General features: G+C 31.9%; 2 protein-coding genes across 21 annotated transcripts in view; both read left to right on the forward strand.

Annotated features, from left to right (window-relative positions):
- Positions 1 to 9,976, forward strand: part of LOC145318880 (folylpolyglutamate synthase, mitochondrial-like) — a 43,521-nt gene extending 33,545 nt beyond the window's left edge. For 3 of the 20 annotated variants that reach the window (XM_080160544.1, XM_080160547.1, XM_080160546.1), the window contains exons 17-21: positions 592 to 689; positions 2,512 to 2,584; positions 5,008 to 5,140; positions 7,338 to 7,398; positions 7,627 to 9,976. In XM_080160544.1, the coding sequence (XP_080016670.1) occupies positions 592 to 689; positions 2,512 to 2,584; positions 5,008 to 5,140; positions 7,338 to 7,398; positions 7,627 to 7,721 (460 nt within the window). In that variant the 3' untranslated portion in view covers positions 7,722 to 9,976. The remainder of the gene's footprint in view (positions 1 to 591; positions 690 to 2,511; positions 2,585 to 5,007; positions 5,141 to 7,337; positions 7,399 to 7,626) is intronic. The other 17 variants (XR_013879579.1, XR_013879580.1, XR_013879577.1 and 14 more) reach the window with 17 other exon arrangements.
- Positions 9,977 to 11,540: 1,564 nt separating this feature from the next.
- ldbr (lariat debranching enzyme) overlaps positions 11,541 to 16,450 on the forward strand; it is a 73,138-nt gene continuing 68,228 nt past the window's right edge. The window contains exons 1-4 of the mRNA XM_080160548.1: positions 11,541 to 11,654; positions 13,250 to 13,336; positions 13,765 to 13,863; positions 15,342 to 15,449. Coding sequence (XP_080016674.1) covers positions 11,565 to 11,654; positions 13,250 to 13,336; positions 13,765 to 13,863; positions 15,342 to 15,449 — 384 coding nt within the window. The 5' untranslated portion in view covers positions 11,541 to 11,564. The remainder of the gene's footprint in view (positions 11,655 to 13,249; positions 13,337 to 13,764; positions 13,864 to 15,341; positions 15,450 to 16,450) is intronic.

Below are 16,450 nucleotides of genomic sequence, written 5' to 3' on the forward strand. Positions count from 1 at the left end.
ATATGAAGCAAGAAGCTTGCTCAATTGGATTTTTTAAAAACTAGATTAGAATTTTTTTTCTTATTTATTATCATTTTAATAAGGAAATGGTATAATAATACATTTTTAATTATTGTTTGATTTGGAATTTTACTTACTTGTAAGTTATCAATAGACTAAGAATATGCTATACAAGATTTTTTCAATTAGATTAACTCGCATTTTCTTTTGCAAACTGTCTTAATACGTTCTAAAACTTGCTTTATATAATATGTGAATTAAAAAGTTTCGCAGGAAAATAGGGATAGCACCCCAAAAATAATTTCTTTTGATTTACCTATAAAAACTAAAATAAAAATGGGAGGGGGGGGGGGGGTCGAATTCAACCCACCACTACCTCAAGTGCCCCTAGAGTCATATAGGGGCGTAGCCGCTAGTTAAGAATAACATAATCAGCGTTGACTTTGTAATCCAAACAAGAAATACAAGCGAACCAGTAACATGAATTGAATAGTGAATACGTATTTATACGCTTTTACAGACGGGTGGATGCATATTAGCTCTAGTTACAGAGTAGCCATCATATCAGATTTATATGACATTTATTATTAGGTGCAAGAGCCATCTGCATTTGTGGACAAAATTGCACACAAAAAGATTTGAGGTAGCCGATGAAAATTTAAGATCTAGTCTTCCACCGATAACTTCAGGTGAAACAGTTAGTACTAAGAGCAGCTATTAAACGGCTGATCCATTGTTTTTAAAAGTTTCAAAGAAGGTTAGCTCAGTCTAAACAAGGTTTTTTGGGTATATTCCCTTTCGTAATTATGCCTCTTAAGGAGCGTTTCGTCTTATTTTCATAATAGCTTTTGATAGGTCATTTTATGTTAGGTAAGGTCAAGTTGGGTTAGGTGATTGCCTCGCAGGGTTAGACAATTGGCCCTGCAGAGTTAGAGCTGCCCGTAGGGATTAGAAATAAGGAAAAGGCTACTTTGAAAATACGATGAAACACCCCTTAAGAGGCGTTACTACGAAAGGGACTATACCCGTTTTTTGTAAGTGGAGGGGGGGGGGGGGCTGGCTATCATCTACCTTTTGAGATATGCTCCAAGATAAGAAACAAACCAGCATTTCTTTGGTTTCTTGATCTAAAATTAAAAATGTTATTGAAACGAAGCCCATTTAGTGTGAAAATAAAAATAATATATAAATTAAAAGCTATTCGTAAGTCTAAAGTACATAAATGAATGAAATATTTTACATAATATCTATAATACAAAGTAGAATGATGTCTTTCCGTCCGTTCGTCCGTCTGTCCCTTAAGATCTCGGTAACCACTGAACCGATCGGATTCTACTCTTCAGGGAATAAACCCCCCCAAAAACAAAAAATCCCCTCACCATTTTTTTTATTTAAAATAATGGTAGAGTGGGGGCATCTCCAGGTAAAAAAAGATGTAATCATACCTCTTGGGGCAGGGCCCCTAGAGGCTAGGGGCAGTATTATATATCCTATTACCACAATTTTGGATAAGTAGGTAATTTCTTCATTGTCTTATCACTTAAGATCCCAGATTTACAAATCAATTTTTTAATCGGAACAATTAAATCCCATGTCAACGAATTTTCATAAGGCTAAAATTTTACCTACTCTCCCCTGAAATGCTAACATTAACATTGGAATAAAAATACGTCTAACATGTTAATGTTATTTTTCACCACATGTTTTCTTATTAGGACTGGGAATACAAATATTTTTCTACTCATACATTTTCATCAACATATTTTCCTCCGCTTGAATAATATTTCCAGGGATATTGGGATTAGTAAAACAGGGAGGATATGATTACTTATTTTGTTTTTAAGCAATGGTGAATTTGTATTAGTAAATATAGTTACTTCATGGAAGTACATTAATATTTTCATGCAATTTTGTTAATTAAATCCTTACCTTCCATTTTGAGAGAAAATTTAATGCTGAATTATATATAATCAAATATCAATATTAAACTGTTTCTAGAACGCTGTATAGGTATGATAGGTCATTCCTTAATTGATTTACAATTCTACAAAAAGAAGTCCTTCCCTAGAATTGAAATGCTCCCGCCGAAAACCGCCGTTTTCCGCCGAATTTTTTTGCCTTTTCTCGCCATAATAGACAATTTTCAATCATCTGAGATAAACTTTTTTTTTCATAAAAATTTCGCTCATATTTTCACTTGACACTTGTAAGATTTTACAATTGCATTTTTTTTTTAATGTTGACATGTTTGAAATATTACAAGTGTCACGTGAAAATAGAAGGGAAATTTTTATGAGAAAAAAAGTTTATCTCAGATGATTGAGAACTGTCTAATTTGGCGACAAAAAAAATCGGCGGGAAACCGTTTCTTTACAGAGAAAATGTTAGAGAAATGATTGTGATTCTTGATTTTAACAAATTGAAATGCTCTTTAGATCATCTTATCCTTTTCCGGTCCTTGATTTTTTGTGTTCATCTAATTATGGCTGTTGTCATCTTGTTAATGTTTAGGTAATTCAGTACCAGCAGTGATAATACCTCTAATCAGCGATGTTATCCTTTGGTTAAATAATGATTCTAAATTACAGGAATGGAACAGATTAATATTTTTTGATACTCTTAAACTTTACATTGTGGTAATAAATGCCTAAGTATATGTAGATGTATAACCCAGACAACTTCTTGGCCCAAGTGGTGGGTACCTTTTTGTCTGCTAGCAAATTGCTTTCTGCTCTTTTGTAGCGACTTTGCTGTGGTAATATTCCTGACGCTATTGTCTTATATTCAAAGACCCGATTAAAAGTCGACACAAGGTCCCCATCCCGTGGATGTTTTTTTTGTATAATTGGGGTTCAAATGGTTTGGGGCCCGTGAGGGATAATCTTTTAGAAGGAGGGGTGGGGGGGGTAAAATCTTTTATATATAAATTTTGTGGATGGTAGTCACCCCTTTCATTATCAACCTTAAATTAACAACAAGTGTTATGTGGAGTTTTAAACACGGTAAACTTAAATGTATATAAGTAAGTTGTTTCAATGAATGTTTTCTTTTAAGAAAAAAGGGACATTTAATACAATTAGCAACTGAGGAGAAAACATTAAACTTTATTACTTTTGATAAAAATATTGTTATTTACACGTGGATAAAACATCTGTGCTATTCCAATGTTTACTTTCATTCACCAGGTTTTTTTGTAACAATAAGAGAATACGAAGTAAGAATTATTTTTCAATGGTCAAAATACGATGTGCTAAAAATGGATTGCCTATTTCTTGCCCAATTTCCAAAGTTGTACAGCAGATAACCCAATTATTGCAAACGCTATTTTCAGCTACTCTGGTCGAAGGGAAAAGCGATATAATCTATAAACGATTTATACAATATACATTAAAATTTTTAATTTTTAAAATTTTAATTTTTTTTTTTTTAAGTTTGAAGCAATTTTAGCTAGTAGTAAATATTGAGATAGGACGCGGACGCTAGGTACACTTTCGGAAACTAAAATTCAGTACATCCTAAATACATTCATATCTAGGGACAGAGGGACAAGTAAATGCTTGGAAATTTCTGCTCAAATATTTATATTAGGTTATATGTATACTAGCGGCTTCGCCACTAGCCTCTAGGGGCTTTGCCCTAAGAGGTTTGACCAAACAAATTTTTCGTATTTTAGATTTTTTTTTGGGAGGGGGGGGTATTTTTCATTTTTTTTGGGGGGGGGGTTGGGGGTGTCCTATGAGAAGCTAACCTGTAAAGGAGAACCCGATCGGTTCAGCGGTTAGCGGGGGGGTTGAGGGTGACATAAATCCTGCAATATTTGTGTGAAATATTTCACTGCAAAATAAGTTTTAAGGGATATATTACTTGGTTAATGGTCACAGAATAAGGGGAATCAATTGTGTGCAAATAAAGTGACTAGAAAAATACAAACAAATGCATTTTCATGATTTGAATATGATAGTTTAAAGTCAATTTATCTGTGTACTATTTGATCAACATAAGGATAGGATAATGGCAGATAAATCATACTACATTCTTATATTTATAATACTAAAAAACGGGATTTAGGAAGTGAAAATCAATTTAGCATCCATAATCTTATCCCTGCAAACCTGACATTCTTTGCAATTTGAGGGAGGAAGATGGTTATTGTTAAGAAATGATTGACTTCAACATTTTGCTTTTCATACCATTATTTTATCATTTCTTTTATATGATAATAAAAAGGCAGACTTGGTAATGTTAAAATATCTAGAAACTTTGGAATCAAAAGGGGGGGCCAAAGTGACACTTTTTGAAACCAAAACTAAAAGTCAACAAAGGAACTCAACTAAAAAAAGAGTTAGAGGTCTGAGATTTTCAATGGCAGTTGCTTTATAGGGGTAAAAAATGGAACTGTGAAGAAACGGCGGCGCAACCGCCGAAAACCGCCATTTCCCGCCGAATTTTTTTTTGCCTTTGCACGGCGGTTTTCGGCGGTTGCGACGCCGTTTCTTCACAGTTCCATATTGTACCCCTATAAAGCAACTGCCATGCAAAATGTCAGACCTGTAACTCTTTTTTTAGTTGAGTTCCTTTGACTTTTAGTTTTGGTTTCAAAAAGTGTCACTTTCGCCCCCCCCCCCTTTGTAGAACCTTATTTGAAAAAAAGTCAAAGTGCCTAGTGGAGCAAGGAAAACCCTCCTAAATTAATAATAAATTAGATATAGGAGAGGAAGGGAGAGTTTTTCTTTTATTTATATCAGGTGGGTACAGTCATGCTTTTAAGGAACTGCAGGTATAGGCTCCAGAGTTGGAACACCTCATAGACTTGAGGCCTAGGAGTAAAATCCTTGGCCCTCATTTTTGATATTTCAAAAATAAAGGAGAGGGAGGGGGGGTCATTACTCTGATTACATGCCACTTGGGTAATTTTATCACTAAAGAAAGAGAGATGTCTTTTTCTCTATCAAAGGATGGGGAAAGAGAATAATGAAGAAAATTTCCTATATTAAATCTCGACCAAAAACAGGAAGGTCAGGCTGGAAGTAATCTGATAGCTGATATACCTGCACCTGTCCACCTTCTGGACGCGGACAGGATCCAGGTTCTTGTTACAGGATCTCTTCATCTGGTTGGTGGGGTTATTGCTTGTATACAGGTATGTACAGTTCATACAGGGGTAAGGGAATTATAAAATATGTCTTTAAACTCTACGTCCTAGTAATCATGCTAATGATTAAAGAAATCCCCATAAAAGAATCGTTAAATGTTATTTCATTGTAAAGTTAACTCTAGAAATGTAATTGTTGTGTTAGCAGTGCAGCTACTATAAAAATTTGTGTTTTCTGAGGGAATATAAATTTTAAAAGATATTTCTTGTTACGAAACTCGATTTATAAATATTCAGAAATGAAATGAGGTATAAAACAACTTGTGTCTTTTTATGTAATCCAACTTACCTTTTATGATAGGTGTACTTTTATGGCATTTTTTATTTCAAGTTATTTTAGAACAACAAGGATGACAACATCCATAAAAGTTAAGCTCTGAAATGGAAGGACAAACGAACATTAACAATTGTAGAGTGTCAGAAATGAATAAGCAGGATATTAATGCAAAATTACATACAAAATTGTAAGTAAATTTATTGCAAAACTGCTTAAATACATGATTCTGTTTTAGGACATACATTTTTAGAACTTGATAATAGAGATGCTTTGCTAATAACATTTGCATTGTTGTAATAGAAATTAGTATTCCAAAAAAGATTAGTTGTAAAAAAAGTAATAATTATCAGCTTGCTTTAAATGGACGTACGGACTTTCTGGTAGAGTTGCTGCGCTTTCTACGTCTTACGTAACGGTTATAGGAATCAGCATGAAGTTTGAAATCGATAGGACAATTCTAACCTGTTTAAATTAACGAAAAGGTCTACCAGTTACGGATGGAAGTATCACAAATGACAAAATACAAATAGATTTAACTGGATAAATGTAGTTTTTTTGTAACTAAAAAAACAAGGAATAAATACATGCATAGTTAGTCGAATGATTTAGATAAAAAGAAAAATAACGAAATGCACACGCTCTTTGCTTGATTAATATAGTGCTATTTACATTAAGTAGGTATTTATTTTGTTAATGCAGAGTTTTACAAATTCATAGATTCCTTAATGGTTAATCGTTGTTTGTGGACGTACTTAAGAAATCCTTAAAACAGACTTAACATACTTTTGAAACAACATGTAATTGACTCTGCACCACAGGGAAGGAGGGAACAACAATGGTGAAATTAATCTAATCCCTTTCTTTCCTCCAATGCCAGCTGTATAAGGCAATATTTCACATGGATTTCGGACATGGAGGAGATTAATTCATTGTTGATTGTCATATTCCTGCTGCAACATAAATTACGACGACTTGGAATGCATTAGAAAAAATGTTTGTAAGAATTTGCCAATGTCCAATAAGAAGGATTGCTAGAATTTTAAACATTTTCTTCTTGTATAATCACATTTAAAAGAACAGTCTGATACTTTGTCTGTTACACAATATCATTTGTCTGTCTCCTCGATGAAAAGAATAAGTAGTTTTACATTATTGGTTCCAAAGGCTTAGTAATTGCAACAGACAAGAACCGGTTTAAAAAAAGCAATTTTACATGACTATTTTGGGAAATTAAGGGAAACTTCAAATTTGAATTATTAGCTTGTGTAAAAACTTCGTATTTTTGATATTTTAACGCTAAAATGATAGCTTTCTGCGTGTAATGAATACTTAAATGTTAAAACACTATTAAAAGAGTTTCTTTTTCTTTACCATTCATATAATTGTTTCTTTCTTTTCTGTTGAAACGTTCATTTTACGATTGGCCAAGTTGACCTGTTTTGGGAAAATCTTAAATAACAGAAACTTCCAAGAAATAAGTTTTGTAGAAAATGTTTCTTTTACATTTTATTTTGTTATGTAATTCTTTTTACATGTTTGTGTGTTTACTGTTGTAATTATTGTTAATAGGGTTGAGACACACTTGTAAGGAATGTTTCGATTTAATATGAATTAAATTAATCAAGTGTCTGACCCTCATTTAATTATTATAACCTTTACTGGGCTCTTAAAACGATAACAGAACTGTGAATAAAAATGCTGTGCCTGTTGAATAGTAGAAAGTATTCGCAATTTATTACTGTTTTATTAAAAATAAAGTTTTGAATTTAAAAAAAAATGTTATATGCTCTAAATCTAAAAAAAAAACAAGTTCAAGTAGAAATTTAGCCACTTAAAAATGTAATGTATTTTGATTGACCGAGCTCTAAAGAAATTTGTCACTGAAAATACATTTAGATACGTTTTTAGGAAGATGGAATGCCACCAAGACGCACAATTGACCCAGAGCTTGTAGCTAGATATAAAAATCCAGGAACGGATACTTGAATTTTTGTTTAAATTGTAAATCATAATTTTCCTCATTTAGGATGAATTGACGATAAAGTTGACGGTCTTTTTTCCCCCTTCTTTCCTAACTATTCTAATCTTGTTTTCAAATTGTTTCTCTTTCATATATTTTAATGTGACTAACATGCCACTTAGACATACAAAAATTAATGTTAATAATGCACTAAAATAATTTTAAAGTATCGGTCATCAGATATACCTGGGGAACAGCTGTTATTGCCTTCAGAGAAACCTAAATGTCATCTTCGCACTGGAAGATATAATAATGTACCTGGAATGTTGTAGATTAAATTAAAATGAGCTTTGTAACTTGTCTTCATGTTGCAGTTTTGAGCTTTGAGAAATATGAGTGTAATTTGAGTCTTAGAATTCGTGATGTGCCTTATTATAAAATAACATAGTGATCAATTAAACTAGTGAAAAAGAAATTATAGAGTTAAAGCAACTAAGTAACACAGGTGAAGTTGGTGTTTTTGTAACTAGTTAAAAAGTTATGTAAATAAGAAAATGTTAAATAAAAAAGAATCAAACAACTTATGCTGTTCGGAGGTTGGAACCATTTTTAACTTAATTTGAGCCTACGAATGACAGAATGTAAATAGTATCTTCCCTCCTCAGGTTTAACTTTATATCTATAAGTTAAACTACAAAGCCGATTTTATCATAGTGCTATAAACTTAGTTAAAACCTCTTAACTGATATATTTTAAAATATGTATGCTACCATTAAACATAAAAGGTAATGAAAAAATAAATGTCTGTGATAATATTGGTGCTAATTTGAACATAAATAATACTCACTTGTGTAAGAGATTTTTTTCAGCAATTTTAGGAAATTATTATTTAATATTAATGAAGAAATAATATTATTTTGCTTTTCCAATAGGTATACATATATGTTGTTAATTAAAAAATTACTCTTTTTTTTTAGATTTTTAAATGTTTGTATAAAAATGCATCTTGTACATTTTGTGTTTTGTGATCTCCTTTTCATGAGAAGTAAAAGTTAAATTGTATTTTACTTATATGCATTATTTTTCAAAAACTTTGTTTAGTATTCAAAGTACATCATATATACATTAATATACAGGGTTCCAATTCTTTTTATGTAAACCTTTTAAGGCCTTTTTATAAGGGGGTGGGAGAGGCAGTAAAAAATATCTTTAAAGGTCATCACACTTTAAATTGTTAAATACGTAGCATGAATATATTCTCGAGATTAGAGGTGGGTGAGTTCTTTAAAAAAATTATTGCTGAATCGGCTATGGTAGACAGATCACCAAATTTTTTTTTTACATTTTTGTCTTTGAAATTGAATAAAAGGGCTCATAAAATGTTATTAGAATAAAGTTTATCCAATTTTTGGAGATTTTTAATATTATTTTTGAAGATTTTTTGCATAAGTGATTTTGTTGATTTAGGTACCATACCTACCTAGCCAATTTAGCATTACTTTTTTTTAAGAATCTACCTCAGTTTAAGGATAGTCCAATTTTATTTAAATTTTGCATGTAAAGGAAAATATGTTTTGATTAGGTATGTAAACCTGCACAAAAGCTAATTACTAATTATCTAATTTTAAGGTCAGGGTTGCCTGTCTGACTCCCTTACCCTATACTTAACTTTGAATAAACTATCTAGGTCTGATATTCAAAGTAAGGAAAAATTTTAAGTTTTGACACCCTTTATATTTGCATTATTTAAGTAGATTATAACATTATGTATTTCTCAGGCTACATAAAACAGCCATTAGATGAAATGAGGTGGGAAATTATTTATTTTTACAAAATTCAAGGGTGTATATTCTTTACTAGTTTCATTTTTTCCCTTAGATTTTTCCCCATTGGGGGGGGGGGGGATGGATAAATGTTTTCAGTATGTATTTTTAAAATTTTTTAACCCTTCCACATATTTTTTATTACCCCCCCCCCCCCCCCCTATCTTTGTCACCGATTCCATGCAGAATATACCCTCTAGACCAAATTTTACATAAAATACATTTACACAAGATTATGTTATATTTTTTGAACAAAATATATACCTAGGTATTTACTTACATAACTAAAAAATGTTAATTCTGTATTTAAGAATATTTTCCTGTTAAGCAACAAAATTCGGTAATAGTCCCTTTCGTAACATCGCCCCATAAGGGGCGATTCGTCGTATTTTTAAAATAGCTTTTTATATGTTATTTTAGGTTAGGTTAGGTTATATTGGGTTAGGTGATTGCCCCACAGGGTTAGAGCCCCCCGCAGGGGATAGAAATAGGAGAAAAGTTGCTGTGAAAAATACAAAGAATCGCCCCATAAGATGCGATGTTACGAAAGGGACTATACCCCAAAATTCTTTGGTCTTTTTAAAGAGGTAAAAAATCTTCGAAAATTTGAATTGGTACCTACAGAGATTTTTTATATTTTTTTTTTTTTGTTAAATTGTGGCTGTTATTTAATTTTTTGTTTCAACATCAAGTACAGAAATTTGAAAAATAATATGTGTTCACTGTTCATACTTTACTGTCATGTTTCACTGCATAATTTCAGATAACTAAGACAAAATGTATATTTAAAATTGATGTGTGGGATGATGTTCAGAGATTTTATTTACTCAGCTGCAATAATAAACAGCTGATTTTTTTTGTCCGTCAAGATTTACCTGTCCAATTTTTATCTACTCTATAACCAAATTGGTCCGTCAGTATGTCGGTAATGCTACAGACGTCATATAATTTCTACAGGGAAAATGTGTTCTCTTTTGCTATATAAGGTAGAAGGCTGTTTTTTTGTGAAATTCTTTTTTGCCAATACACATCATTTAATTAAGTACTATTGATACTGCTCTAAGATACATTGAAGTTTTTTTTTAATTTGGAGATTTTCATGACCAATGAGCAACAGTACTATGGTATCTGCTGTTAAGCTTAATCTTTTCCTATATTTTGCTTGGATGTATTTTTTTACGTTTAAATAAGCTTAAATTCTTATTGATGTTGTCATTCTTGTTAAGTGTACTTTTTCACTAGACTAGCATTAAATAGATATTACTTTAAATTGCAAGGAAAAGTTCGTAGAATTTTTGAAAAATTAGTTTGTGCTTGTTACATTTCAGCCAGATCATTAGCAAATAGATTGTAGTAGAGTCATAAACTTACATTTGGATGTTTTTCATGTTATTATCTACCTATTGAATTGAATTATTCGATCTTGTACCTACTTAGTACATAGTATAGCAAGATTGACTCCATCCATAAGCAGCGAAGCATAAAAAGCTTGACAAATGTAATTGGTACCAAAACATGGGGAGAAAAAGAAATCTTAATAGATATAAAATATTATGTTTGTATCATATAAACTTCGTCTTTTGTAGTATGACCACTGGACTAAGTAAATTAAGTAAAAAAATTCAGACTTTTATCCTAAACAGGAACTGAAAAAATCTCATTTCCAACAAAATGTTTCAGACATTTGTGATTATATAGTAGCTTCGTTTATATAGTTTGGTAAGAAAACAAATAGAATTTCTTGTCAAGTGTAAATTGAAAAGCGATGAGAATTGCAAAGTTATTTACTTCAAAACATCTAGAAGAAATTAGATTCTTGGATTTTAAAAATTTTTTCACTTAGACAGAAAGTGAAAGTCTTCTTATTTCAAGAAGGGACATGGATTAATCAAAAACTTTGTGCTTGTCACACACATATGTTTAAATGTTATTGCAATATTTAGACTTTTAAGGTTGGAAATTTTGGAGGGCGGTGGTACCCTCTCCCAAAATATCAATCTTAACAGGACTTATGAGATCTTTAATTGTGAAGGAAAACCATATACCTACATACAACGGTTAGAGAGATCCTTCTGTACAGACCGACATAATATTACTTTAAGGATTGCATTAATTCACTTAAGTTTCCTGTTGTAACATTTAAAAAAAAAACAGGTTGGTCAAATAGTCATCTGTTTTAGAGATCCTAAAGACAGGACTCACAGTCAAATATTTCTTCAGCGGTTAGGTTGGATGAAGCTTCAGCTGTCTATCTATGATTGACGGATAAAGACAGACATTATTGAAAAAAATTTCAACAAAAAACAATTTTTGGCTTTTTTTCAGATGAAATAAAATATTAAATCAATAAAAATGAAAATAGCTATACAGGGATGTACCCATGGGGAGTTGGAAAAAATCTATGAAACTATTCAACACATTGAAGAAGAACAAGGATATAAGGTAGGGTTATAGACCAGCAAATTGTTTTTTTTTTGTCCTAATTTACACATGTATTTTGGAGTAATTTGAGAGTGTCTGTCTGTGTACTTAGCCATTGTTCTTAGTGTATGGCAGGTGTCCCGAATTAAGTCATCATAATGAATGCGCCGCCCTTCGCATAGGAGCTTGTGTGATTTTAATACTATGAGTGAGTGCAGTTAGGCACACAAGGAAAAAGGGGGGGGGGGAGAGGAGGTAAGACGACCTCCCAAAAATATTTTTTGGGGAAGGGGTATTTTTTCTAAGGACGAGTTCATTCTGTTACTTTTAGGATAATTAGGATAAATAATGATTGCAGTAGATGAAATATTAAACATGTTCATTTAATGTTTATTTAATCTATGCTTGTTTCTTTAAAACTACAGAATTTGATTATTTTCCCTCCTTTAAATGTAAAATTCTGCCCGGGGTAGCTGGATTTTTTTGCAATTATCCTGTGCCTATGCAGATTCTCCAAAACTTTTTAAGCAATGTTTTTTGTATGGTAGATAAACAAGGTTAAGATGTTCATTGACAAATTATATTATAGAACAGCTTTGCTACGGAAAAACTGCATGTAATAATAGGATATAAAGACAAAAGGCTAAGATAAAAAGGTTCTTATCTAAAGATATTAAGCTTGCATAACTTTTGTTCTATAATTATAAAACATACAACTGGTGTAAAAATGTATATTAAATTAGCGAGATTTTTGTATGCCTATTAAAATCTCGTAAACTTCTGGACAGAATTTTTGTTCCCAGGTAGGTATTTGGGTAATTTGATGGTAATGAGTATAATATAATAGTATACGTACAACTAACCAATAAAAGCTTGGATGACTCAACATTACATAGAAGTGTAATTTTATTTATATAATGAAAAAAATTGCTGACATTTCTTTAGGTAATGAGAATGAACATTGTACGTACTATTAATTTATTTTCTTTTATTAAATACCTTAGGTATAATAAATGTTTGGAGTACAAATAAAAAAGGGGGACCTAGTTTTTTTTTGTCTCAAGTGATTTGATTTGATGATACCTGGCTATAGATACAATTTGGACCAATTCGACCAGAAATAGCAAAACAATAATAAAACTGCGCTACGAGATACATCAGATTTTTACTAAGTGTACACCAGAATTAGCCTTACGTTTTTATTCAAAGTGCCTTATGGGCACTTCCTTACCTTACTACTTGATATGATGACCTCTAGTGGGGTTTGGTGTCGCCTAAGGCTCTAAACGTCTCCACGAACATACTTAGTTTTTAATTGCGGTATAAAGCGTCCATTCTCCATATCGACAACTAACAATACCTATGCATGATTGCACGGACTTTGTCTGTAAGTTCTACCTTTGCATGGTAATAAGTTGCGCCTGTTTTTGGACCTTGGCATTCCCCCTACTCTTACTATAGATGTTACGCGTCTAACATAGAAGCAGTTGGTACCATTTTTAACTTCTGTAGTATGACGTGGTGTAGTACAGACTGGAACCCGACACCTCAACGACACGTTACTAACTACGCTAATGCCGCCGCGGGTTAAACTACTTTATATTATACCTACCTAGGTTGACTTGTTAATATGCTGTGGAGATTTCCAGTCCACAAGAAACCTCTCTGATTTGAAATGTATGGCCTGTCCGGATAAATATAAGGTACCTTACAATACTTTTAAAAGCAGTGGCGTGCGATAGATGGTTGTAGAGTTGTGTAAACAGCACACACTGAAAATCTTTGCTGGACATGCCACTATTTTAAAGCAAAGCTTTTTTTTGCAGAAAGGGTCCGTCTTTCAATCTGTAATAAATAGACTGTTCGTGTGCTAAGGCATTTTAAATCGTCATTTCGATTTAAAACTGTATTTTTACAGAAGTAACTCAATATGCTCAGAATGTACTTACGTTCATTTTAAAAGACTGGTTAGTCATTTTGATCCATCAGCAAATGAGGCAATCATCTCTAAAAATAAATTTCCTCATGATAAGGTACCTATTCTTGAATTTTAATTTTCTTATGGATCTTTGCACAGTTTATGTATGGGATGGCAGGTGTCCCATTTTAGTTAAATTATTTTAACTTTCAGGACATGTGTACTTTTTACAAGTATTATTCTGGCGAGGCTATTGCACCTGTATTGACCCTGTTTATTGGTGGTAACCATGAAGCTTCCAATTATTTACAGGTATAAAAAACAAGGACATTATTTAATTCTAAACATTTCATGGAAAAAGAAACTTGCTCAATTGGTCTATACAGTATACACTCATTAACTGATCAATTAAAAACTTCAACCTTTATAACCATGAAAATCTGTATAGTACCTAGTTCTACTTTATTTAACTAGTGTATGTCTTACTACTCAGTCTACACCAAACAGCATTAATAAACATTTTCTCTGTGGGCATCCGCTCATCGGCAAGGAGGTGATTATTTCGAATCTCTGCTCATCGCGTCATAACTAAAGAAGTTAAAATTGGTTCCTAATTCTGCTACGTCAGATGGGCGAAATTGATTTTTAAAGTAGGGGAAATGCAATGTCCCAAAATTGACATATCTTATTACAATGCACAGATAGGCCTTCAGACAAAAGTCGTGCAACAGTCAATTGTCTATTGGGTGATACATAACCTAATACCCTGTGTGTTTGGACAGATTAGAAGTCATCCTCGGGCCTGACGTCAAAGTGTCATGTACAATAGTATCGTCCGTTCGACGTAAGATAGGTACAGACTTTAAATATCTTAACTAAGATTGTTTCATTCTTTTCCGTAAGTCCTAGATATTTGATTGAATAGTAGATTGCGCCTTTTTTGTGGCACATGGTTGTTTCCCTAATTTAATACATTACTTTAATTAAACATATAATTAAAATAGAACAACTCATTAAGAGCTTTTTTAGCAAAAAATGAAATTATGCAATATGAAATAATTTTGATATTTGAGATTATTTGATTTTCAAACTAGAATCCATTTAAGTTTACAAATATGCAAATAAAACTCTCACAGGGATTGGATAAGAATTGCATTGCGAAAACTCGTGTTAGATAAAGATTATAATATCAATAGATATAGAAGGTATAGATACATACTCTCTAAATCTGTCAATTAGAATACATGGAGGAACAATCAGGCCATATTATTGATTTGAAAATGTACAGATTTTATTCGCACAATAAGTCATCTATGAATGTTAAAATCTTATCTATGTTTCTGATCACAGGGCACTGATGGAAAATTTGCATTTCAGAGGTTTTGACAATTCAAGAAAAAAATATCTCTTTTGTAAATGACACACCAGAGGCAACGCCCCTAGAGGCCTAGTTTTAAAAAGAAAGAAAATAATTGGAACGGGGCATTTTGTTCTAGGTGCGATTTCTCTTGGTAGGGTGGTGGTACCCTTCCCTCAAATAGTAAGTTTAAACCTTTCTAGAACCTATGAGAGGTTACATATCATATCGGTTCAGGTAGTGAGAGATGAAAAATTGTCTTAAACTATCCTGAGCTACTTTAATTTGCGAATAAAATGGACTAAAACCATCCCGGGACCTATGTGGATCTTACCTGAATTGGAGAACTCTTTAGTCAAAAAAAACCTTACTACTTTATATAATAGGTAGGATAAGGATAGAAATAAAATATTTTATATTTTACCTTTTTAAGGAGCTGGCTTATGGTGGCTGGGTTGCCCCTAACATTTACTATCTTGGTTATGCTGGGGTTGTGTCTGTTAATGGAGTTAGAATAGCTGGCCTTTCTGGTATATATAAGGTAAGAATTCATATTTTTTTTTTTTTTTAGAAAGTTGTCTATGGAAACGTTTATGAAAAATCACAGGACCGTGAGTTTTAATTATGCTTCTTTTGAAAATTTCTTAAAACTATGTTTTTGCCCTCAATGTTTAATACCAGTTTTATCAGGAATCTGAAGGGATAAGACAATGGATGATAGATTAATGTACATTCCCAATTATGATAAAACAAAATTTTTCCATCTGCAGATAAAAAATATTGGTTGAAAAGTTTGGACTAGGTCCCAAACAATGAAAATTTAAAAGTTTTATAGAAAAACGAAAATGGGTCATTTAACTGGAGTGGGGAAAAAACACCTAATTTAAAAATACCTAATTTAAAAATGCCTAATTTTATAAATGCCTAATTTTAAAAATGCCTGATGTGACAAAACACCTAATTTTAAAAAAACCTAACTTTATAAATGCCTAACTAAAAATGCCTAACTTTTAAAATACCTAATTTTAAAATAACTAATTTAAAATACCTAATTTTCAGCATATCTTATAATGTTGTCATATCTATAAAACATATTAGAAAAAAAATCTGTCTGTCTATACATCTGAAGCTTAAGATCTCAGTAACCACTGACCCAATTGGGCTCTACACTTCAGGGAATAAACTTACTGGTCCAGTGATAGTTTCAAGCTATTCCATAATAATGGAAATGTTGACAAGAAGTTTCAGCCTTCTATCTTAAATATTAGCCGATAAAATAACATTTTCAACACTTCTTCTCTTACAGAGAGACAGACAGACAGACAGACATTGGGAATTATAGAGTAGCTTTGCTTCTAAACACTTAGACTTATTTAAGACCTAAGGTATATCAGTGAAAAAGTTTGATATTTAAGAATTAGGTATTTTTTAATGGCAATTAGATATTTTAGAAATTTTTAAATTAGGCATTTTTAAAATTAGACATTTTTAGAATTAGGTATTTTTAATTAGGCATTTTTAGTTTGGCATTTTTAAATTAGG

Source organism: Acartia tonsa, chromosome 5 (genome assembly GCF_053477335.1).
Source record: "Acartia tonsa isolate MP-2025a chromosome 5, ASM5347733v1, whole genome shotgun sequence".
Lineage (NCBI taxonomy): Eukaryota > Metazoa > Arthropoda > Copepoda > Calanoida > Acartiidae > Acartia > Acartia tonsa.